Genomic DNA, 25,463 nt, shown 5'->3' on the forward strand with positions numbered 1-25,463 from the left:
ACTATTAAATAAATTAAATTGATTGATTCTTTATAATACCCTTGTGCTATGGCTAATACACATCCATAAAAACATAAAGTTGGACAAAATATCATCCTTATTATGTCAGAAACAAATATGGCCTTACGAAAATGTCTCGTTTTTCATTCATCATCTTTTGATTTAAATAAAACATGATGAATGATTATATATTGAGGGTCCACTATTTTGGTGTTCTCAAAGATTTTTTAATAGGTAAATATTCTTTCGAACAATTTTTAATTAGTTTCATAGGATCTGTAATCTGTTATCTTGATTTGGTATTATTTGGTGTCTAGGTGACTAGGAGCTTCAAGATTCAAAGGTGTAGAATGAGATTAACAACATCTTTTTATTTCTATTATTGTTTGTATAAAAATCATACTAGTACATATTCGGGCCCAATTGTTATGCATAATTGGGCTATATAGTTTCATGATCTTCATAAGGCCCAGCCCAAGATCTCTTTTTTTTTTTTTTTTTTTTTTTTTTTTTTTTTTTTTTTGCGAGTTATTTTGAGTTATAATTAACTTAATCGATTGTATTTTTAATTGTTTATATGAAAGATTATCATTTTGCCCATTTTCAAATTTTTCTTGAAGCTCCGTAGGTAGGCCATGACTCATGAGTGTTCATGTTATATTAATTAAATTAAGTTGAATCATAAATATATTACTCCAATAAAAATGAGTTCTTGAAATGGAGTTGTGTGTGTGTGTTATGTAAACATGCATTGCAATTTGCATTCCTTTGTTGCTGGAAACACAATATGGCATTAAATGTCAATAATCATATTTTAATAATAATCATATTTAGCTTTTTATTTTTATTTAACTACCTTTTAGTATTTCCTGGTTCCCTAATAATGAAGAAAACGACTTGTTAGAATTGTTGAATAGGAGTATAATGTATGAACTGATGATACTTGAAAAGATCATAAAAATGATTTCTTGAAACTTAAGTTGTCAATCTCTCCTCTTTGGAAGGAAAAAGAGGACAAGAAGCTTATTTATTAATGCATCATCTCTTTTGGAAATTGAGTGTTTTGAGACAATAAGCATACATGAAGGCAAAGAAGAGTGTGAAACCTATCAACACCACACCAACTTCTCCCATGAAGTCCAGCTTGTATCCAAAATGCTCTTCAACATAGCTCCTTACACTTGCTTTAAGAGCTGTTGCCTCTATTCTAATATCGTCCTCCACGTCCCCATACTGAGACACGATCAGCCCGTAAACTGTCCACGCCATCGGACAAATCCAGTAGTACCAAATCCACCATGTTGGAATGTTCTGCCATTTCAATGCAAAAGCCAAAAAAAGTTTTAATCTTTTTAGGCCAGTAATGCTATTAGTACTAGTTTCGAAAGACATTGTACTTACTGGTCCGGGTATGTAGAAGCCGGAGAAGAGGTTGAAAACGGAGTAGAAGGCATTGGAGACGACTGCAGCAAGGTGAAGGTTTGGCGTGGCAGAGACATTCATCATTCCGAAGTATGTGAAGTAGAGAAAGGAGAAGAAGTTGACGAAGAAGAACCAGAGGAACTTGATAGGCTCCCACTCGAATCTCACCATGGTGTATACTATCAGTGTGTAGTATGTGGTTTGCACAAACACATAGGGTATCTCTGTGATCACCTGTGGTTTGTTGATTAACACGTCTTAGATAAGCATAACGCGTACTTTTAAGGCCTAAAATGAAGTGTGGTTGTTAAACTTGACCTGTGCCATTGCATAAGGCAAGACTGAGTACATCCCTGCAGCCCTCTCTCTGTAGAAAACTGTCCTCTCGATGGCGACTGCTGGCTGCACCGTTGCACAGTTGTTTATTCCGAGAAATATCGCTGCTGCATACATGGCTCCAATAACTGTTGTGAGATCATTGCTGTTTTCCCTAAAACAAATGTGTCATGATTTAGTACAATTCTGTTTGATGAATATTGTTGGAGTTGTTGGATTCGGATACGAACCTCTTTGTTCCTACTCTCCAGAATATCGATCCGATTAGTAACGCAGCAGCGAGTGTGAAGAAAAATCTCGAAAGATTGTAGTCAGGATTTCTCCAGTAAGTCAATTTTAGCTTCCAGAGGATTAGTTTGAACTGGCTTAGTGTTGATTGTGAATATTGTGAAGGAAAGTGTAAATCTTTTGAATTTTGAGGTGGAGATTTTAAATCTTGAACTAAGGCCTTGTTTTGTCTGTGAAAAAAAAACAGATAATAGTTACTTAGTTAGTATGTTTTGTGACATTATGTGAAATAAAATTATTGGACTTACTGATATAAAGATGTTGATTTGTAGTAGTCTCCAAAATCAATACCAAGCCTCGTTTCTATTGCATCTGAGCTCACTTCAATCATCCACGCTGCTGGATTACGTTGCTCCTCGATTTTGGGAACTCCGGGCACTGCCTGCATTAGGTAGAGTTCTTGGTATAGTTATAGCAAGATAAGGTGTTGTGCCAGTTTGTGTACCTCGAAGTAATCTACGACGTTTCGTGATTGTAGGCCGAGGGGTCCTGCGTAGATGACTCGTCCGCCTCTTTTCATGAGAAGCAACTGATGGATTTAGTATAGGTGTCAGGACAGATGAAAAGTTCTTTTTTTTTTTGTGTGTAAATAAATCAAATAAAGTTAATATAACGTACAAGCAATACTCGGGTATACCCGAGGGATACAGCCAACTAGTCTAAGCTAACGAGCCGGCGAAGGGGAATGAACCGAATACAAAAGAACTTGGGCATACCCAAGGGCTTATACCAAGCCAATATACAGCACCTCCTTATATTGAAGGTTTGATTATGTTTGATGTTTATTGTTTACCTCATCGAAGGCTTCGAACAGGTCTATCCCGGGCTGGTGTATTGTGCAGACAACAGTCCTTCCCGTGTCCACGGTGTTCCTCACAGTTCTCATGAAAATGGCTGCTGCTCTTGCTTCCAAACCAGAAGTTGGCTCATCCATCAATATGATGGAGGGATTGGCCACGAGCTCGACTGCTATGGTGAGCCTCTTTCTCTGCTCAGTCGACAGTCCAGTTACACCGGGGATCCCTACTATCGCGTCCTTGAGGTTATCCAGCTCGACTAGACGCATGACTTCGCTCACAAAGATCTGTCATTACAAGAACAGATAGCATCAGCATGACTTTCCTTTTCTTTCTTTCCTAAATGAAATGTGGAAGGAGACGTCACTCTTGCCATTTTCTTGTCGTCCCCAACGTCTCGAGAGAGCCTAAGGAAAGCAGAATATATCAAGGACTCATGGACGGTTACTTGAGGCGAATGGATATCATTCTGTTCACAGTATCCCGAAATTCTTGCAAAAGTTTCTTGCTTCTTTGGGAAACCAGATATTCTAATGTCACCATCAATATAGCCGCGGGTCTTTCTCCCGGAAAGAACATCCATAAGCGTAGTTTTTCCTGCTCCGCTCACGCCCATCAGTGCTGTCAAAACACCGGGCCTAAAGGAGCCGGTTAGCTCATGAAAGGAGCCGGTTAGTTTATGCCTTTATCAACTATGAAGTTCGAAGAAGGATAGGGACGAGGCTTCTCACCGGTGGCATATCCACGTAGTAGTTCACATCTTCAAACGACATGGCCAAAGGCGTGAAGGGCAGAACCATCCCCCTCTTATCTGCATCTGTTGTTGAACTTGATTGGAATAATTCCTCTGTTTTTGCCTGCTCTTGAGATATTATACCTTGTGGCTTCTCGAAAGCTACCATAGTTCGAAAAACGTAGAAGTGAGCTAGCAAAAAAGGATAGGGATTCTTCAACAGAAGCTGTAGGACTTACGGTTTAGGTACATGAGAGCAATCACAAATAATATGTTGAAGATGGTTGTGATTCCCAAGAGAGCACTTATGCCTATCCAGTACCACTTCTCGTCTTGAAAAACATCGAACTGCTTCAAAACCGACACTCCCAATCGCGTGACATTGTCTGAGGCCTGCCATAAAACCATGATTTTTATGAGTTAGGGTCATAACCAATATTCATACTTGTGTGGGAACACTCACCAGCTTGTCCATTGATAAAGCTAATTTCATGCATCGGTTATGTGATGAAAAATCACTATTCACTGGGTCTAACACATTGTTTAAGCCAGGTGTGTGAAGGAATTCGCCAGGTCCAGGAAGAACTGAAGACAGTGGACCAGCGAAGGAAGGAGGCAAAAGTGAGCAGAATCAAAGAAGAAAATGGCTAGACGAAGAGAGTCCGAAGCTGAGAGCAAAGAAGACTATCCACACAAAAGAGCCCCTGCTGGACCCACTTCCACGCCTATATAAGGAGGAGCATGCAACACACAATATATACATGATTTAGCTCTCAGCTCACACACACACACTCACACACTTGGGAAAAATGGGAATTCTGGGGTAGCGTAGTGGTTTCATCTTTAGGAAATTCTGTGCAACACAGTCCTCAAGTAGGGCGAAGATACAATCGTTTACGTTTCAGCACTTGTGTTTTGATTTCTGTCGAACTTCGCTGTTCGAAGTCGATTTGCTCGTTGCTACTTACCGTTTATCTATGAATTTTATTTTACGTCATGATGGTGTTGATTCTGTGTTGATTTATGTTGATTTTATGTTTTGAGGAGTTTTGTTTCGGAGGTTGATTGTTATTCTCTGTTTTGGATGTTTTGTGTACTTGATCTGGGAAATATGAGTTGATCTGTGGTTGTTGTTGTTGATCTGTGGTGAATCGGCGAATCTGTAGTTATGGAGATGATTTTGATCGGAGTTTGTCTCGGATGCTTGGATCCGGAGTGGATTTAGCATCCGAAGTGTGGATCTGAACAGGGAAACTGAGTTGTGCATGGATTTTGAATTCCTGCTTTCGTTTTTGCTTTACTCCATCCAGGAGATAGAGATCTGAGTTTTTGTTGGGTTCTCGGCGTTTTTCTAACGTCCGATTTGTTGGTCGCCGTTGAGTTGCTAGCGTTGTTCTGTTTTCATCATGTTTCAGTTAAATTCCGATGATGCTCTGCGTTTTGTAGGTAGTTAGGCTTAGGATTGGTTATTTTGCAGCTTTTTGGTAGTACACTTCTATTTCAGGAAAATGGTCCCCACTGCATGCATCGAGTTTGTCTAGCTAGATTAGGTAGTGATATTACTAGATCTAGGAAGTTTGTTTGAGATAGTGATGATATGATGTCAATTTGTGTTACGTGTTTGTTTTCTGTTTCCTAGATCTAGGTATAGTTAAATTTCTTTTCCTTGTCTAGTATAAGTTCCTCAACCTCAAGTTGTGTGGTAGCAGCCATACCACCCAAAAGCCCTTTAAATGCATGATTTTGCATCTGTCCTCATGAGATCGATCCCTACTTCCCTATACTAATTCTAGTATACGCGGGTTGAGGGTTTTGAAGTGATATTCTGTGTGTCCAACGACCGAGATCTTTCAGCGTTCCGTGAGTTCCTAGACCTTATGATCTAGTGGATTCTCTGGACCCAGGAAGCTTAATATCCCTTATTGTGCACGCAGTAAAAATATCTCATTATCAAATGGCGTCGTTGCTAGGGATGGATGGCGTTTGTTTTAATTGTGTTTAGATGGTTTTTGGTGTATATAGTTTAATTTCTTTCTGTTTCATTGTTGTTGTTTCCAGTTTATGAATGCGGGCTCCCATTTCGGAAGTTGGGCTAGTTCATCTGGGTCAGGAAACGCCCGATACAAGTGGCAGGTCAAGGAGTCTACGTCCACTCTCACCACCAGATCAGGGCTAAGGACAGTAGATCCATTCCCATTCGAATCAGAAAATGAGAAGGAGTGGAACTCATCGGGAGGAGAGGATCCGAAGTCGTCTACAGAAACAGAGCATTCCGAGACCGAGGGAGAGGAAGACGTAGATATGGCACACTTGGAAGATCCCGATCCAGAGATAGGTTCACTCACCGCGCATCTGGACGGTGAGCCCGCCCATCCTATAGTCTCGAACCAGCGCCAGAGGTCTATTGATATCAAGACAAATGTGCTAGGAGTTTTATCCACATTCTCTGGACGAAGGAATGAATGTCCTTACGAATTCCTAAACGAGTTTAGTAAGTTGTGCAAGATCCAAAAGCGACCCAACGAGGCGACTGAGGAGGACTACCGTTTGTGTGCAGTCCCGTTTGCCCTTAAGGGGGAGGCTAATACTTGGTTGTTGAGGCTCCCATCGACTCGATCAACACATGGAAGGATTTCAAGCTGGAATTCTTGGATTATTTTTTCCCGTCCAACAAGACGAACGCTCTGAAGAAGGAGATCTAGGAGTGCAAGCAAGAGTATGATGAGTCTCTGAGCTCTTACTGGTCCCGGTTCAAGGGACTGTTGAATGCTTGTCCGAACCACAGGATGATCGAGGCAGAGACTTACTATCTGTTTTACGAAGGTGCAAACCCTGAATCAAAGGATTTGATGAATTCCTCGAGCGGGGGAAATTTTACCAAGAATAAAACAAGTGAAGCCAGAGAAACTTTAGGGAGATTGATCGAGGCGAAGAAGGCTTATGATAACCCACGGAGCATTATGAGAAAGGGATCGGCCAATGCAGTGACAGAGCAAGATGATAAGAAAGTGGAGGTCAGGATAGATAAGTTGGAGAAAACACTTTTAAATGCAATTGAGAAGTGCAACCCTCATGCCCCACAAGAAAATGAGAAACCCCCTGGTCCAGAGGAAAGACAACTTCAACCTTATTACGGTCAACCCTGTGAAGGAGAGTACCAAGCCCAGGCGAATTCGATGGGGAGCTGGAATCCAGATGGAAGTTGGAATCAAGGAAGGCAAAAGGAGGCCCCATGGAGAACTCACCCTAATTTTAGATGGACTGACAATGATCCAAGTCAACCGCCTCCATTGCAGATCACAAATTATGCACAACCCCCAGAGAGGCAGTCCAACTGGTCAGGGAGAAATCAGGAGGGGCGGCAGCAATTGGGATACAGGGCTCAGGATCATACTAATTAGGGAAGCAGAAATCAGAACAATCCAGGGAGCTCCTATGTGCCACCACACCAGAGGAATAACCAAGGAAATTACCAAAGTTCCCAACCTAACAATCAAGGGAATCAAGGATCTGGCAACCAGTACAATAACCACCAAGGGAATCAAGGAAATTCTCGGCAGAACCAGGGACAGAACCAAGGTCAAAGGTTGAATTCGAATCAATTCAACTCCAGACAACAAAGGAGTTTGGATGACATGGTCCATGACCTAGTGAATTCGCAGCAGTTCATGCAGAATAATCTGCATTCCAACAATGACGTGGTGCACAAACTGCAAGACGCCCAATTGGAGCACAAAGTAGTCATGGACATGATGGCAAAGCAGTAGTCTCAGATTGCAGTTTCTTTGAAGGAGATGCGGGGAAATGAAGGAAAACTTCATGCCACCGTCAAGCCACCTGACCGAGCAAACATTAGTCAGATCACCTTGAGATCCAGGCGGGGCTATGAAGGGCTGACGCTGGAGATCGAGGAAGACGCACCCGCACAGGCAAGTAAGGGGAAGGAGATCCAAGTGTTTTACAAGGACAACCCTAGACCCAGAGAAGTTCATACTTAGGATGACCTCCAGAAGGGAGATTTAGAGGGATCTTTACCTCGAGCAGCTGATCCATTTTTCCTAGATTCAGAGCCTGAGTTAGAAAGTAAGGGAGTGAGTAGGGAAACTGGCGAAACCCCAGCTGGGAGTTCCACAAATGCGGTGAAGCAAGCGAAGCCGTTTAGCCAAGAAAAAGAAGGATGATACAGATGACCTCATGGAAATTTTTAGGAAGCTGGAAATCAACCTGCCTTTCTTGCAAGCCCCGAAGATGCCTACCTTTAGCAAGTTTATCAAGGAATTCATAGCTGGGAAGACAAAGTCGGACGGAAAGATTGTGATCGGAGAAAATATATCTGTTGTGATACAAAAGAGAAGGATGCCTTCAAAATGCAAAGACCCAGGTATGTTCACATTACCCATTTCTCTAGGGGACATTAGAGTCGAGCATGCCATGTGTGATCTAGGGGCGTCTATAAATGTTTTACCACTTTCAATCTACAAGAAACTGACAGGAGTTAGAATGGTCGCTACCAAGGTGGTAATCCAGTTAGCGGATAGGATTTGCATTTGTCCTGAAGGTGTGTTAGAAAATGTCATAGTTAAAGTGCATGATTTTCTATATCCTGCTGATTTCTATGTTATCAAAATGAATGATAATGAGTCTGCTGAGTCTAGTGGCGTGCTCTTAGGGAGACCGTTCTTACGCACCGCTATGACCATTATCGATGTCTTTGATGGAACGATTTGCCTGGACTATAATGGGGAAAAATATACATTTAGCATAGATGAGGGAATGAAAAGGCCATTAGATGTTGAAAATTTGTATGTTATAGATGTTATTAACCCCCTGGTCCAAGAATATCTTGAGAATGAATTGATACATGAACAAATTGACAACTCGGAGTTGAGCCATTTAATCGACTGAGAAGTTGTAGGGTGGTGTGCAACAATGAACACAATAGAATTGACAGATGAGGAACTAGCAAAAGCCATCATGGAGTTTTGTGAAAATCCCAAGTCAGCTAGATCAAGGGGATCAGCCCATGTGGCCGGTTTAGAAAATTCTCCTGGGACTGGGAAGGAGACATTACCTGATCTTGCAGAAAAAAATCCCTTGCCCCAGGAGACGAATGACACCAAGAAGGAACTGAAGACACTCCCACCAGGTCTTAAGTATGCTTACTTGGAAGAGAATGAGACATTCCCAGTGATAGTCAACAGTAACCTGACCGAGGAGCAAGAGAATGAATTATTGGAAGTAATCAAGCGGAACAAGAAGGCAATAGAATGGACCCTCTCCGATTTAGTGGGAATCAACCCTAATCTCTGCATGCATCACATCCGGTTAGAGGAGGGTGTGAAGGCTCACCGAGACGCACAACGGAAGCTGAATTCGAACATGCGGGAGGAAGTTCTGAAGGAGGTGTTGAAATTGCTATCTCTAGGGATCATCTACTCCATCTCGAATAGTGAGTGGGTCAGTCCTGTCCATATGGTGCCCAAAAAGTCAGGAATACAGGTTGTCAAGAATGAAAAGAACGAATTGGTGCCCACTAGGCTGGTGACTGGGTGGAGGATGTGCATTGACTATAGGAAGCTGAATGAAGCCACAAAGAAGGATCATTTCCCTTTACCCTTCATTGTCCAGATGTTAGAAAGGTTAGCTGGCAAACAATATTTTTGTTTCCTTGACGGATACAGCGGTTATTTCCAGATTTACGTAGACCCAGAGGATCAGTGGAAGACCACATTCACGTGCCCTTTCGGTACGTATACATACCGAAGGATGCCGTTTGGGTTGTGTAACGCACCAGGAACGTTCCAGCGGTGTATGATGAGTATCTTTTCGGATTTGCTTGAGGTATGCATTGAGATATTCATGGATGATTTTACCGTATATGGGAATTCATTCGGCACTTGTTTGGCCAGCCTTGACCTAGTATTGAAAAGATGCTAGGAGAAGCACCTGGTCCTGAATTTCGAAAAATGCCACTTCATGGTGACTGAAGGTATTGCCCTGGGTCACGTGGTCTCTGAAAGAGAGATACAGGTGGACAAGGCAAAGGTGGATGTGATATCAAAGTTACCTTACCCCACAAACCAAAAAGAAGTTAGAGGCTTCCTGGGTCACGCGGGATTTTATAGGAGGTTTATTAGGGATTTCGCGAAAATCGCGCAACCGCTCACCTATCTGTTGCACAATGATGTGGAATTCGTCTTTGATGAGGGATGCAAGCAGGCTTTTCAATTACTCAAGGACAAACTCGTGTCAGCACCAATAATCAGGGCGCTAGACTGGAATCACCCTTTTGAGATAATGTGCGACGCTAGTGACTTTGCTGTAGGAGTTGTCCTAGGTCAAAAGATAGATGGGAAAAGCTATGTGATCTTCTATGCATCCAAGACTCTAAATCAAGCTCAGAAGAACTATGATACCACGGAGAAAGAAATGTTGGTTGTCGTGTACTCATTCGAGAAGTTCCGACCCTATTTGCTTGGGTCGAGGGTTATTGTTTTCACAGATCACGCAGCGATAAAGTACTTACTGGCAAAGAAGGAGTCTAAGCCAAGGTTAATCCGTTGGGTGTTGCTTTTGCAAGAGTTTGATTGGGAAGTGAGAGACAAAAAAGGAACAGAGAATAGAGTAGCCGATCACTTGAGAAGAATTTTTCAAGGGGAAACGGAAGAGGCCATACCCGATGCTTTTCCTGAAGAGCATTTGGATTATCTAGGGGAATTCCCTAGACCGATCAGTTGGGAGGCAGTTTTGGCATTAACCGGTCTAGGAGATTCCGACAAGGGGAAGCGAACACTAAACGCAGAACCATGGTTCGCTGATTTGGCAAACTACTTTGTCACGGGAGAGGTGCCAAGTTCAGAAGAAATTTCCCGGGCCCAGAAGATGAAAATTAAAAGTGAAGCCAAATATTACTTTTGGGATGATCCTTACTTATGGAAGATGTGCTCAGATCAAGTGATCAGACGCTGCATTCCCGAATGGGAACAAAGAGATGTGCTGAATCATTGCCACACCTTGGCGTGTGGAGGTCACTTTGGACCTAGGAAAACAGCGAGGAAAGGTGCCAACAGACAGGGGGAATTTCAAGGAGGAATGAGATGCCCCAGGTCCCGGTGATTGTCTGCGAAATCTTCGACGTTTGGGGGATGGACTTCATGAGACCGTTTCCATCATCCTATGGGAACACATATATATTGGTCGCAGTGGACTATGTGTCTAAATGGATAGAAGCCAAGGTCACCACGACATGTGAATCGAAGGAGGTAGAAAAGTTTCTGAAGGCCAATATCTTCAACAGATACGGAGTTCCTCAAGCCATCGTCTCGGACCAGGGAACACATTTTTGTAATCGCACCATCGAGGCTCTGATGAGGAAATATGGTGTGCACCATAGGGTATCTACCCCCTACCACCCTCAGTCTAACGGCCAAGCAGAAATTTCTAATCGAGAGATCAAGGAAATACTGGAGAAGACAGTCAATCCCTCGAGGAAAGACTGGAGTAAGAGGCTCGGTGATGCATTATGGGCCTACATAACTGCTTTCAAGACTCCTATCGGAATGTCGCCTTATAGGCTGGTGTTTGGCAGAATGTGCCACCTGCCCGTGGGTATAGAGCACAAGGCGTACTGGGCAGTCAAAGAGATGAGTATGAAGCCTTCGGCTTGTGAAAAGGAAAGGAAGTTACAGTTACAAGAGCTGGAGGAACTAAGGCTGGAGTCTTATGAGTCTGCTATGTGGTATAAGGAAAGGACAAAGTTATGGCATGACAAGAATCTCCGAGTCAAGGAACTCCATGTGGGACAGAAGGTGCTCCTTTTCCAATCCCGGCTCAAGCTTATGCCAGGAAAGTTTAAGTCTAAGGGATCGGTCCATACACCATTGTCGGCCTCCGCGTGAATGGAGCTGTAGAAATCCAGGGAAGTGCCTCTAAATCTATCCCTTTCCTTGTTAATGGTCATAGAGTAAAGGTCTATAGGGATAATTCTGAGTTGTGTGTAGTGGAGGAAGTGCCACTACGTGCACTCCCTATTATCACCTAGTCAAACGAAGAAGTATTCTCGATGAACTCCTGGGTCAGGTAAATTGGTTTACGTTTTTAATATATACACTGAACCAGGGGATCTCGGGAATACTCAAACGGATTGTGTAAATAGTTTAATTGCGTTGTGAAAATAAGTAAAAATCCAAAAAAAAAAGAGAGAAAATCTAAATCTTCCAAAAATATTTTCGAAGCACCAGACTCCGTGGAGTCTGGCGTTTTCATTTTTTTTAATAAAGTCGTGGTATGGGAAATTAGCTAGGGGAAGGAAGTTTAGAGAAGGAATTTTAGGGGAGGGATGGAGATAATTTGAATTTCAAATTGGCCGATATTTATGGGAGGTGTACGGTTGCTTACATCACGCCTGCAACCGCACCATCTTTTCACCAAAAAGGCTAACCGCCAGTTTCTCTCTCCAATAATCTCAAACGACAAACGCCGATTCTCTCCATTCTCTCTACTTTGTTTCTCTCTCAAGAATTGCAAACCCTAACCCGATTTCTACCAAGTTACCTTTTGATTTCGGATTACAGTGATGGATCCAACTCACACCACAGGGAGTTCACGGCCGGAGGCGTCAGCCACGGGATCGGAAACCGTCCAGAACCCATACGACGCGGTTCTTCTGGCGGAGTTGACGCAAAAATTGGGAAGCGTCGAGAAAGCAAAGGAGGTCTACGCCCTATTCTCGGCTAGCATGATGACATCCGCGGCTGCCGCACCACCGCCGACGATCCCTGTTGATTCGACGGCTCAAACCGCAGTTCCCCACGATGAGAGGCCTCAAGCTTCAACCAGAGTACCGGACTCTGGTCTTCAACAGGCGGAAACCGCTCCAAGCACAAATCCACTGGAGGCGGACAAGAAGGAGGCGACGGGGGAACTGGCGGCAGATGGTGGGCTGAATGATGGTGATGAGAAGGTGGAGTCCGAGGGACGAGGAAGTGAAAACCCTAACTCTGAGGGTGAGACAAAAGGGGGAAACCCCTGTTCGTGAGGAAGTTGTTGAGGGGGAAACCCCTATTCTGGAAGAGTTTACCGAGGGGGAAACCCATGTGTCAGAGTAAGTTATCGAGGGGGAAACCCCAATGGAGACCGGGGATGAGACCCCGAAGGATTTTAGGGGAAGAACCCCTGAACCAATGGAGGAGGGGGCAACCCCGAGCGATGTTAGGGGGAAACCCCTGTCTATATTGAGGGGGGGACCCAAATGGTGGACAATATGGGGGAAACCCCGAAGGAGCCTTTGGGCGAGGCGAACCCTGATGAATCTGGAGTACTAGAGCCCGTCGAAGAAGGGCAACATCTGATTGTGGATCTAATGGATGACCAGGAAGAAGACGAACCAAGGGTGGACGAAAGAGTAGAGAAGCAAAGGGCCAGGAGGAGTCTACTAGACGAGGTGGACGACTTGGTCTATTATGAAAAGGAGGAGTTCCCTGCACTCCCTCCGTCAAGGAGGTTGAGGAGCCACTTTCCCCACTGACCGAAGTTTCCTCCACCGAGGAACGAGCCGAGCCTACTCCTGGGTCCGATTCCGAACCCGGAGAATCTGATGAGGAGTTTAACTATGAGCGCCCGGAGATTTGGCTAACTAGGGAATTGCTGGAGTCAATGAGACGCTTTGATGATCAGAAAAGGGCCGCAACATACAAGGAGAGATGCAGCGCAGGGAAGATGGCAAAATCAGGCAAGCAGTACATTCCCGAGGAGCTTAAGATGATTGAATGCGATGAGAAGTTCCGCGCGTGTATCTACGCGATCGGATTTGAGTGGTTATTGAAGCACAGCCAGGCAAAGGTGCCGGTGGACTTAGCTCGAGAGTTTTTCTCAACGTTCCGACTCAAGAACACTTCTGACCTCGACGCGGACTCCATCACATTCAGGCTTTTCAACGAAGAACATGAGATGAGCATCAGGGAGTGGTCCTTGAGGATGGGGTTGTTTTCCAGGGCTGATGATGACGAAGGCATCTGGAATGAGAGGATGGTCGGCGTACCAAAGAACACACCAGGGTTTAAAGTACAGGCAGCATGGGAGCTGGTCACCCACTCTAATGCGGGGGCGTTCAAATCCAGCTACTCCAAAGCCTCCCACATTGAAGACCGCATCCTCCGATTCGCCCAGACATTTATTAGCTACAATCTGATGGGAACGGCGAACTCAGCTCTGACAACCACTGACCTCTACTTCACCTGGTGTATGGCGAAAGGTGTGAAGGTACATCTCGGCTACTGGTTGGCCCAAGCCTGCCATCAAATGACAAGCAATCCCGCGCGACATATGTACACATGCCATCTCCTCGGCACTTATCTCCAACGGAACATCAACATGAAAATAGCCAAGACCGCTCCTCTAGTCGTGATGTGTGAGCCCCCAGAGACCTTCAGCGTTGAATATTTCTTCAACAAAGGGCTGCTCCAGGCACACGGCAAGGAAACCTTCTTCTACGAGGTGGGAGATAAGGTGAAGACGGAGTCGGAGGCTGTGGAGGCTGTGCCCAGTGAGGAGGTTGAGGAGTTGAAGAAGGAAGTGCAAATGATGAGGAAGGAGATGATGAAGGAACTCGGTGGAATGCGGAAAGAATTGAGCGGGGCCCGGGAAGAGATAAAGGCGCTGCGGGGAAACATTGCAGACTTGGTAATGAAGTCCTCCAAGCAGAGTGAACGGATAGCAGAAGCCATGGAGCTGATGATGAAATGTCAAAATGGGTGGAGAAGACACTCTCCCTGACCCAGCAGAAGGTGCTTCCTGGATCCAGCAGTGAGGTCAAGCAGCCCGGCCAGGGCAGTTCCTCCATCCAGCGACCCCCACACCCGCTCAAGCCAGTGGTCACCCCATCCGCATCCAAGCTAGTGTTAATCCCATCCAAGTCAAAGTCCCTGACGTTAAAAAAACTAGTGTTCGATCAGCAAGAGAAGGAGGAAGAAGAGCCGGAGCTGCCAGCGAAGAAGAAGGTGAAGATGACCCGACCTGGAATCCCACCCCAGTCTGGCTCTCGAGGGGGCCAGACCCAGAAATGAATTGCCCCCCATGACCAAGTAACTTTTATTTTCTGTATTAGCGTAATTTTTGTTTTTTTATGTCTTTGTTATTGTCTGTATCTCTGTTGATAATTGTTATATGTGTTTACCTTCTCCCACTTAGCCCAATGCTTGGTCTAAGTGTGAGAAGTTTGTGTTTTCTTTTAATGTTGTCTTCTCCCACTTAGCCCGATGCTCGGTCTAAGTGTGAGAAGTATTTTTGTATTTTCGATGTTTTAATGTTGTTTTTCTCCCACTTAGCCCGATGCTCGGTCTAAGTGTGAGAAGTTTTATTTGGTTATATTGTTCGTTGTATGTTTGATTGACTGCCCCGTTTCCCCCCTTCACGACGATGGCTTGGGGACAAGCTTGAGTGAAGTGGGAGGGGGAGGGGAGTCAATGCTTGTATGTGTTTAAAATGTTAAGAGTCGTTAAGTCTAGGTTTTGTTTGTGTCGCATGAGCTGGTGAATATAATACGGGTTGATCTCCTTAGTGAGAGCAATTGAAGACATGATGTATTTCAACTTAGAAGTCTTTTCCTTTAATAAGCCAAGGTCAGTCTAGATGAAGTAAGAACGATAGAAGATGTCTTAGCTGACTTAGTTGTGAAGCCCCACTATAAGAGCGAGTTATAAGCCTAAAACAATTTTGAGCTAACATATGTAAAATGGGGCCGTCACTGAATGCTTAGGGAGAAGAGTCCTGAAGGAGAAAAAAATAGGGGGAAATTGGGTTATGAAGGTATAAGCTGGATGAAGTCCAGGTAAAGGAGTTATCTGGACGAAGAGGGAAAAAAAAAATAGAGAGAAAAAATGGAGGAATAATTTGGACGAAGTCCAGAGGGAAATAAAAAAAAAAAAAAAAGATAAGCTGGACGAAGTCCAGGGGAAATATGTCTAAGGGCAGGAAGCAATAGTAACCTGACCCAGGAATAAAAGGGGGAACGAAGTATAAAAAGGAGAAAACTCTCATAACCCGACGCTTCAGTGGTATGGCAATAACTTATGAGAGATTCGGTCCTAACATCCCTGTGAGGAATGAGTGATCGAGTGAATCCAACAATTTGGGAAGTAAAAGGCTATCTTGACGAACTGACAGATTGATTAGGTGGAAGAAGGGAAGAGGCCAATTTGGAAAAGTGCAGCCTGTTGGATTGACCTTAATCTTGTGGGGACAGTTGCCTAAAAGTTGAAGCTAGTTCATGCATACGTGCTTATGTGTTTTTCTTTTAAGTGTTTTGTCATTTTGTATGTCAGTTTGTGTCTAGGTCTAGGAGTCTGTGTTAAGTTAGAGTCTAGAGAGTCGGTCAGGGGATAACCATGCGTTGAAATTCGCCTTATTTCTTTTTTTCTTGTCTTTATACTTGAGGACAAGTATGGTTTAAGTGTGAGCAGTTTGATAATGCTAATTTCATGCATCGGTTATGTGATGAAAAATCACCATTTACTGGGTCTAACACATTGTTTAAGCCAGGTGTGTGAAGGAATTCGCCAGGTCCAGGAAGAACTGAAGGCAGTGGACCAGCGAAGGAAGGAGGCGAAAAGTGAGCAGAATCAAAGAAGAACATGGCTAGACGAAGGGAGTCCGAAGCTGAGAGCAAAGAAGACTATCCACACAAAAGAGCCCCTGCTGGACCCACTTCCACGCCTATATAAGGAGGAGCATGCAACACACAATATATACACGATTTAGCTCTCAGCTCACACACACACACACTCACACACTTGGGAAAAATGGGAATTCTGGGGTAGCATAGTGGTTTCATCTTTGGGAAATTCTGTGCAACACCGTCCTCAAGGAGGGCGAAGATACAATCGTTTACGTTTCAGCACTTGTGTTTTGATTTCTGTCGAACTTCGCTGTTCGAAGTCGATTTGCTCGTTGCTACTTACCGTCTATGAATGAATTTTATTTTACGTCATGATGGTGTTGATTCTGTGTTGATTTATGTTGATTTTATGTTTTGAGGAGTTTTGTTTCGGAGGTTGATTGTTATTCTCTGTTTTGGATGTTTTGTGTACTTGATCTGGGAAATATGAGTTGATCTGTGGTTGTTGTTGTTGATCTGTGGTGAATCGGCGAATCTGTAGTTATGGAGATGATTTTGATCGGAGTTTGTCTCGGATGCTTGGATCCGGAGTGGATTTAGCATCCGAAGTGTGGATCTGAACAGGGAAACTGAGTTGTGCATGGATTTTGAATTTCTGCTTTCGTTTTTGCTTTACTCCATCCAGGAGATAGAGATCTGAGTTTTTGTTGGGTTCTCGGCATTTTTCTAACGTCCGATTTGTTGGTCGCCGTTGAGTTGCTAGCGTTGTTATGTTTTCATCATGTTTCAGTTAAATTCCGATGATGCTCTGCGTTTTGTAGGTAGTTAGGCTTAGGGTTGGTTATTTTGCAGCTTTTTGGTAGTACACTTCTATTTCAGGAAAATGGTCTCCACTGCATGCATCGAGTCTGTCTAGCTAGATTAGGTAGTGATATTACTAGATCTAGGAAGTTTGTTTGAGATAGTGATGATATGATGACAATTTGTGTTACGTGTTTGTTTTCCATTTCCTAGATCTAGGTATAGTTAAATTTCTTTTCCTTGTCTAGTATAAGTTCCTCAACCTCAAGTTGCGTGGCAGAAGCCATACCACCCAAAAGCCCTTTAAATGCATGATTTTGCATCTGTCCTCGTGGGGTCGATCCCTACTTCCCTATACTAATTCTAGTATACGCGGGTTGAGGGTTTTGAAGTGATATTCTGTGTGTCCAACGACCGAGATCTTTCAGCATTCCGCGAGTTCCTAGACCTTATGATCTAGTGGATTCTCTGGACCCAGGAAGCTTGATATGCCTTATTGTGCACGCAGTAAAAATATCTCAGTATCATCCATCCATCTTGAGGCGAACATCTCGTTCACTGCAATGGAGTTGTACCCGTAGCTAAGAGGCGAAATCCAGTATCCCCATCTCCACCAGATTGGAATTTGATCTGCATGAAGATCCAAGTTTTGTCAATGTTGCTATGTTTTGCTTTAGTCCTTATGCTAGTTTTTAACCACTTGAACTGACCGAGAGGGACGATGAAGCCTCCCAAGAGGAACACGAGCAGAAGAGTAAGCGAGCCACCGGTTTTGGAGATGACCATCGTCCTGCATATCCCCGCAATGAGCCTAAACATCCCGGCAGCCGTTTGTTGGATACAAAACACCCACAGCAGCTGCTTCAAGAATCTGAGAAACAATGCTTATCATAACTTTCTCTTCAACATTTTTATCAAGAAGTGTGTATGTTTACCTGGATACTTGAGGGGCGAATCCAATTGTATAATAAGTCGTGGCCGTCCACACGAAAGATTCAAACAAGGATATCGGTAATCTCAGCAGAAGATGTGGTATGGCAAAGGCCCAAGTTGGATGAAACAGAAGGTCCCTTTGTTTGTAAAAGACAGGAAGTCTCTGTATAGCGAGTGAGAGTTCCACGTATCCGTTGAACGTGTTGATGATCATGCCAAACACGAGGGCTCCAATGTAGACTGCCCCATCTTCTTCGTTCCCAGTATGCATTCCAGTCCTCAAGAACACAGTTGATGCAATCAATGCCACAACAAAAATTTGGACAATCTTGCAAACATAGAAGGAAGATTTCCTCTTTATCAGAAGCTACTCCTTGGCAAAGTTCGCCGCGAGAAGCACTCTCTGAGGCACCACACTCTTATCATAAACTAGAGCTGATTTAGGACTCTGGCTTCTGTCAAAAGGGGTACACAGCTCTCGTTGAAGCCGGATGCCTACATGGAATTTCCTGAATCTCTCTGCGAATTCACTCACTGACACGTATCTGTATAACGTCGTTGTATCCACCCAATACTGCTCCTGATCCTTCTTTGATGTCACCTATCACAACAAATGCACATATATTAGTTTGATTTATGACAAAAGGTTACACCTTTATTCATTTGAGGGACTAATTATAATACCTCTTGGAGGAAATCAGCAACTCCCTTTCTTTGGGGACATTGGAATCCATTCACTTCGAAAAACTCAAGAACGTGCTGTATCGGGGCGTGGTAGACCGCGTGGCCCTCGGACAGGAGGATGATGTCATCAAAGAGGTTGAATGTCTCCGGATCTGGCTGAAGGAGGGACACCAGTATGGTGGCCTCAGTGTGGTGTGCTATCTGCTGCATACACTTCACCACCTGAAACGTAGTCGAGCTGTCTAGGCCGGTCGATATTTCATCCATGAACATCACTTTGGATGGCCCAACAATCATCTCCCCTATTAAAAAAACATGGTCAGAACAGAAGGAATGTAGCTTAGAATCCTCATTTCCTATGTTCATTCTTTGCCTAAATACCTGTTGTGAGGCGCTTCTTCTGGCCGCCTGAGATCCTCCGTAGCATCTGATCCCCAACGATGGTGTCCCGACACTCCTCAAATCCGAGTACCTGCCACCATAGGTGATGAAATGATAAACAAATGACAGTATGATCTTGAACATTACCTTGAGAACATAGTCAGTGATATCACTACTCCCATCTTCTCTTTCGCTTCTTGTGATCTTCTTCAAGAACTCTATATACAAAACTCAAAATAATCAACTTTCCATAAAAAGATAAAAATTAGTTAACTTGTTTCAAGACATACCATATCTTGATCCAACCCCTTGGCATTTTGCTGAGAAGTCTAGTGTCTCTCCCACAGTCATCTCGGCTACATGAATGTCGTTCTGGCTGACGTACGCTGCTGTCTTCTGTGAGACGAATTCGCACAACTTGTGCCCATTGTAGGTGATTGCACCATTTGCCTGTTCACAAGTTCAAGTAAGACTAGACTTCAAGTAAATGTGGATTTTTTACATGGTTAGACACAAACCTTCAAGCCGGAGCTTAGCCTGCCTGCAAGATCCAACAAAAGGGTTGTTTTTCCACACGAAGGTGGTCCTAATAGAAGAGTCATCCTACCACATCACCAAATGAAAGTCAGCAACATTTGAATTCAAACATGCTAAGTATATGAATGCAAATAGAATAAAACACACACATACACACACCTGGAGGGCTTAATGATGCCAGAAGTGTGTTTAAGTATGTGAAGCTTTGCTCTCTCAGCCAGCTTCACCCCAAAGCAACTCAAGGCTGCTTCTGCAATGTTACGAGCAGCGTTTGGCAACGTAGGGAGAGCTCTTTCTCCCACAAAGCAATCCGCCTCAACAGTTAAGTCCTCAAACCTCACTTCCACACCACCAAGTTCAGTACTCCCTTCTCTGCAAAGCATACAACCAAAAGAAAAAAGTAAAAATTCATTCATTTTTGAAAGAAAAAAAAAGTTGACAGAACCATTAACTAACTCACCTATCAACTCCACTTGTGATTTTCCACAACATCTTCTCATTATCTTCATCAGCATTGTTACTCGCCTCGTCTTGATCAGTCCTCGTGTGATTTTCCACCTCGTTCTTCATCTCCTTCGGCCCCGGTCCTCAACTAAAATCCAGCAACAAATGAATGAGAATTAACCAAAACGTGTGCATGATTTTGGTGGAAGTCACTTGCTTTGTTTAGCATGATATTATTATAAAAAAGAGAAGAAAATGCATCCTCATTTCATCCAATAAAATATGTATATTGATTAAACACAAGGTTTTTGTTTATTCTGAAATAATAATAACATACTATATGCTTGGAGTTTACTTGTCAGAAATGGTATATAAATAATGTAGTATATACTTTCTCTGTCCCATTAAAAATGAAACGTTTTTTTCCTTTTTGGATTGTCCCATTAAAGATAAAACGTTTCCTAAAATAGAAATATCTCTATATCTATATTTTCATCTCTCTTACTTTCCTCTCTTCATTAACTCACGAAACAACACTATATAAAAACTTGTGTCAATTCCCAAATGTTGCATATTTAATGGGACAGAGGAAGTATTTGATGGGCCTTGAAGGACAGAAGAAATTTGAATTGCTAACAAATAGTACTACTATGAGAATATAGACAAGAAACCTATGTGGAACAAGAAACCTTTCTCTACTTTTTAAGTGGATAAGTGAATCCTATGAGGAACAAGAAATCTTTATTCTAAAACAGTTACACAACCACCTCTCTCATCCATCTTCTATCTGTATTATTTCCTTTCTCTACTTGTTTTCTCAGCCATTACTTAAATATATAAATTATTTTGTTTGTATATCTTGTTTTATTCCAACTCTATTTGTACATAGTTTGTGTCGTGATGTATTCCATCATTATTTGATTATTTCATAATATTCGTTATGAAAATAAATATAATACTATTATTATTTAATAAATATAATTAATATTTCTCACTTATGTAAAACTCTATTAGATGTTTAACACTGAAAGTAAAAAAATTTAAATGCATGTACAGTACTTATAAAATAACTAATCTCAATAAATAAATATTATTAGTATTAAACAATTAGCACAAATTAAGGAGTAAAAAGTATCGGTAAACTCCAATTAAATTAGTTAACTAGAATTCATAAATTTATTAATATTATTATATTTTGTAAAAAAGAACTAATATAACTATTTGGACTTATATAAATGTAGATTGAGGAAAGAAGTTGTTTAGGAAAATTTCACGTAGGATCCACGTGTTCAATTCATAATGGTTAGCACCAAATGTTGTGGGTGGGAAAAAATACTATAATATCGGTCTTATCGTATCGAAAAAACTGAAATTCGATATTTTTCAGTATAGTATAATACCTTATCGAAAGATTTCAGTAAGGTAACGATATGAATTTTCATACACTGCACCATAACAAATTTTAGTATATACCGTAAATTAAGGTATATACCGTAATTATGGTATATACTTAAAGAATATACCCCATACATGGGATATATCTGCGGTATATACCCATAAATATAAATATAGTTATATATAAAATATATTTAATATATTTATAAATTATAAAAAATATTGTGAAAATAATATAATTAATATCTATAATTCAAATATTATATTTTCGTTGATGTTACAACATACCAAAAAATAAGGTACGGTATCATTATTGAAATTCGTCATATCAAAAAATCGGTACGGTAAAATATATTGTACTGATCTACCCCTAATTGTAGGTGACGTAATGGAATTTCCTTTATTGAAGACCGGCGGCAGAGAGGCGCGGTGGTGGAGGGTGATCGGCGGCCTTGGGAAAGCTCGGCGGTTGGATAAAGCTGTGCGCAAGAGTATTCCCATCTAATAGCGGCATGGGTTTGGATCTGTTGACAAGACGATAACGTAAAGAACAAATAAAGATAGATATTGCTAGCTTTGGTTTGTGGCCGAAAGTCTCACAGCGGATGGTAGAGTTTGATCCGTGACCTCAAGTTCACTATAACTCCCCACTGCCAACTACCCTATAATCCGTTGATAAATATTGCTATTCTTGATTGATTAATTATTAAGGAAGACTCGTATGTGTGGATACAAATCAAATCATATAGAAAAGATATGGTAATTCATATGATATCTAAACAAACTAGGAGGCTTGATCCCTTTCAATGTTATAGAGCCACTATCTCCTATGTACATAAACAGAGACCAAATTTCAGCAACTAAGTATAATTTGCAATTAATTAATAATTCCAGTCATATCTTCTCTAAAATTATTAGTGCCAGTAAACATTTAAAATATTCATAAAATAAAGGTATTTTTTTTAGTAAATTCAGATATAATGTTAAAATATAGAATTACTAAAGAAGTAAAGATCGATTATTGAGATTGAATACCAAAATTTGACTTAGAAATACATATAAATACATATTGGATCCACCAAATGACCAAATGTTTGTTTAGCTTTGCCCAACACAAATCACTGACCACCTAGAGTCCTCGGCATCCACGGGGCACTTTCTGAACACAAGACTTAAATACGGAGACGGGAGAATTTTACGAGTCCGGAAAACATAGTAAACATCGAAAAAATGGTAAGTGGGACTCACATTATTATTAGTATTTAATGAGTTGTAATGGTGGATCGTAGTGGTATAAGTTGTAAATAAATTGAAGTACTATATAAATAAAAATGAGTTGTGGACAACTTTTCATAATAGAAATACTCATATTTTTATAAGATCGATGGAATTGGTAAATGTACGTATTTTTTAGGAGACGAATAATGGAAAAAATTAGAAGAAGTCTTGCTCGAAAATTTAAGTCTACCTAATAATGATGCTGATGTATAAATCAGGTGATTGTGAATATAAAGTAAGTTTCATAAATTGTACATGAATCAAAAAGATAAGGAAAATGAAAGATAACAATTCATGATAATTGCACTAATATCATGGTAGAGAATCTCCCCATCTCAAAATCATTGACGAAGAAGTTAAACGCTCTTCAATACATGTGTACATCTCTAAAAAAACTCTTTAAAAAAAAAACCCACACATTATTGAATTCAAGAATCTGAGTGATTAAACACTGACTCAGTGAACACACACACAGAGATGGCAGATGAAGATAATTCACCTGAATTCACATTAGATGAGGTGACTGCTCAAATGTGAAATGCCATTTTTTTTCTTTTAATACTCCATTTGTAAAGATTTCACCTTTGCTCATGTTTGATTGCCCCTTCTCATTTTTCTGTTGTTTTATCAACATTATAATCCTCTGCATGCTGAAATATCAACCACCAAGATCATTTTTCTCACTAATTTGGAGTTGTTTTTCTTTCTTCTGCATTTTATTTTTGTGGGGTTTCGGAAAAATGAGTTCTTGCAATGCTAAAACTATACATCAACAATCAATATCATTATTTCCAGACTAATTTGGAGTAATTTTTCTTTTTTCTGCATTTTCATTTTCTGGGGTTTGGGAAAAATGAGTTCTTGCAAGGCTGAAAATATCAACATTCATGATCATTTATTTTCTGACTAATTTGGATTTGTTTTTATTTCTTTTCTGCATTTTAATTTTTGTAGGGTTTGGGAAAAATTAGTTCTTGATTGGAGTTGTGTGTGTGTGTTATGTAAATATACATTGCATTTACAATTGGATATCGATTTACTATAATACTCCTATAAAAAAAATGAACTTTGGGGAATTTTATGATCTTTTGCTGCTGAATTTGAAATGGGATTTGAGATGTTTGGATTGGTAGCAGATGATCGAAATGGAAAGCTTACTCAACGAAATCGGAGAGAAAACGACCAGAGAAGAGTTCTGTCGGGAGCTTTCCATTAAATTTAAGTGAGCTCTTATTGTCATATGGTTGACTTTATAAGGAACTTGTTTCAACTCTTTGATTGGTTTTTGCTGTCTTTCTTATGCAGTGGTTGCATTAACCGTGCTGAAAAACCGCGTATAGATTGGGAACAGGTCGTTCTTCGTAGCCTTCTCTCTGTATAATTCATTAGTATGTATGTATGTATGCGTAGTTTAGGCATTTGAATCTATGATGATGTTGATGTTTCTTGTATTGCAGTTGCAGAGATGGTTCCGTGGTAAACTAACAAACGCAGCAGCTGTAGTCGTTCGGTTTAAGCCCAACAAAGGAAGTGTTGGTTCAAAGACTGCTGTATTGAGAAAGAGGAGTAGAGGTTGATTTCTTTTACAAGATACTTATGTTTCATACAAATTGTCAAGCTCTCGTGCACCACGTTAGCAAATACAATCGTCTTGTTTGATCTTGGACTCATAGAATTCGAAACTCGATGCCCTGATTTTGATCATTTGGAGATGATAAACTTCTGCAAATTTATGCAGTGCCAACAATCCCTGCTAGTGAAGCAGCTGTTGAGCTCCAAACCTTGATTTTCGAAGCTAGATCAGCTAAGGATTCTGCTTGGTGAGCATTCAATCTATGTTATACTGATCATTATCTGACATGTTGCTTTTGAAATTAGATGTCACTCTTTCGATAAGTATATTGATGTACAATCTCACTTCTTGATTCATAGGTTTGATGTGGCTTCCTTCCTGAGCTACAGAGTCACGTACTCGGGCGATCTGGTACGATACTACACTTTTCGTTTTCTGTCCCCTCCTTCGAATTCGCCTTCTTTTAGTCCTTCATCTATTAGGACTTGTGCATATATTGAAACAATGACACAAATATTCACATTTCAAATCATTTCCAAAAATATGACAGTTTGTTCGTGTGAGATTTACTGGCTTCGGAAAAGAGGAAGACGAATGGGTGAGCGTTAGCATGGCAGTACGCGAACGCTCAATCCCTTTGGAACATTCTGAATGCGACAAAGTCAGTGTTGGAGATCTCGTTCTCTGCTTCCGGGTAAAACCTTATTTCTTGTTGCATTTATCCTCTGTTGTTATTTCAAGGTGTGTAACACAGTCCATTGATTGCCAGGAAGCCGAGGATCATGCACTCTACTGTGATGCACGCGTTGTGGAAATCAAGAGGACGGTTCACGACAGCAGCCAATGCTTGTGCATTTTCACCATCCGTTGGGACGATGATGGTCTTGAGGTGTAATGTTTTTTTTTAGAAAGGATGTTTCATGTTGCAGTGGTGAAAATGTTGAGGTTTTCAGTTATGCTGATCGCAGGGGAAGGTTCCGGCGGAGAAACTGTGTTACAGGCCAAGGAAACCGGCGGCTAAAGATGGCGAGGATCGTAAGCTGGTGCCATTGCAGCTCGGTGTGGCTCAGAGCTTGCTGCAGCTGTTATGAGGCGACTAATCGAGACTAATCGAGCCGTGCATAAGGTCGGGTTTCCGACAGTATATTTTGATGGAATGAATGATTTTAGAATTGATTTTAGAATTCTTACCCTTTAGATTTCATCGCAAGTGTCTCTCCTCTCTCTCTCTCTAACACACAGTTAAGA

General features: G+C 41.7%; 2 protein-coding genes across 2 annotated transcripts; one reads left to right on the top strand and one right to left on the bottom strand.

Moving 5' to 3' along the window:
* Positions 1 to 1,029: 1,029 nt before the first annotated feature.
* LOC125207435 (ABC transporter G family member 29-like) lies at positions 1,030 to 20,075 on the bottom strand. Its single transcript, XM_048106776.1, is given in 20 exon segments — positions 1,030 to 1,311; positions 1,402 to 1,656; positions 1,741 to 1,912; positions 1,989 to 2,216; positions 2,295 to 2,428; positions 2,492 to 2,575; positions 2,840 to 3,130; positions 3,217 to 3,506; positions 3,547 to 3,738; positions 3,816 to 3,969; positions 9,074 to 9,078; positions 17,516 to 17,620; positions 17,701 to 17,861; positions 17,926 to 18,524; positions 18,608 to 18,909; positions 18,989 to 19,079; positions 19,136 to 19,206; positions 19,279 to 19,438; positions 19,507 to 19,591; positions 19,685 to 20,075. Coding segments are annotated over 20 exon segments (4,008 nt in total). The 5' UTR covers positions 20,041 to 20,075; the 3' UTR covers positions 1,030 to 1,038.
* Positions 20,076 to 22,988: 2,913 nt separating this feature from the next.
* Positions 22,989 to 25,425, top strand: LOC125207667 (protein SAWADEE HOMEODOMAIN HOMOLOG 1-like). Its single transcript, XM_048107104.1, has 9 exons — positions 22,989 to 23,161; positions 23,779 to 23,864; positions 23,948 to 23,993; positions 24,100 to 24,214; positions 24,381 to 24,462; positions 24,575 to 24,626; positions 24,766 to 24,909; positions 24,985 to 25,104; positions 25,184 to 25,425. Exons 1-9 carry the CDS (start codon positions 23,120 to 23,122, stop codon positions 25,304 to 25,306), a joined length of 810 nt encoding a protein of 269 aa, XP_047963061.1. The 5' UTR covers positions 22,989 to 23,119; the 3' UTR covers positions 25,307 to 25,425.
* Positions 25,426 to 25,463: the final 38 nt, after the last annotated feature.

Source organism: Salvia hispanica, chromosome 2 (assembly GCF_023119035.1).
Source record: "Salvia hispanica cultivar TCC Black 2014 chromosome 2, UniMelb_Shisp_WGS_1.0, whole genome shotgun sequence".
Taxonomy (NCBI): Eukaryota; Viridiplantae; Streptophyta; class Magnoliopsida; order Lamiales; family Lamiaceae; genus Salvia; species Salvia hispanica.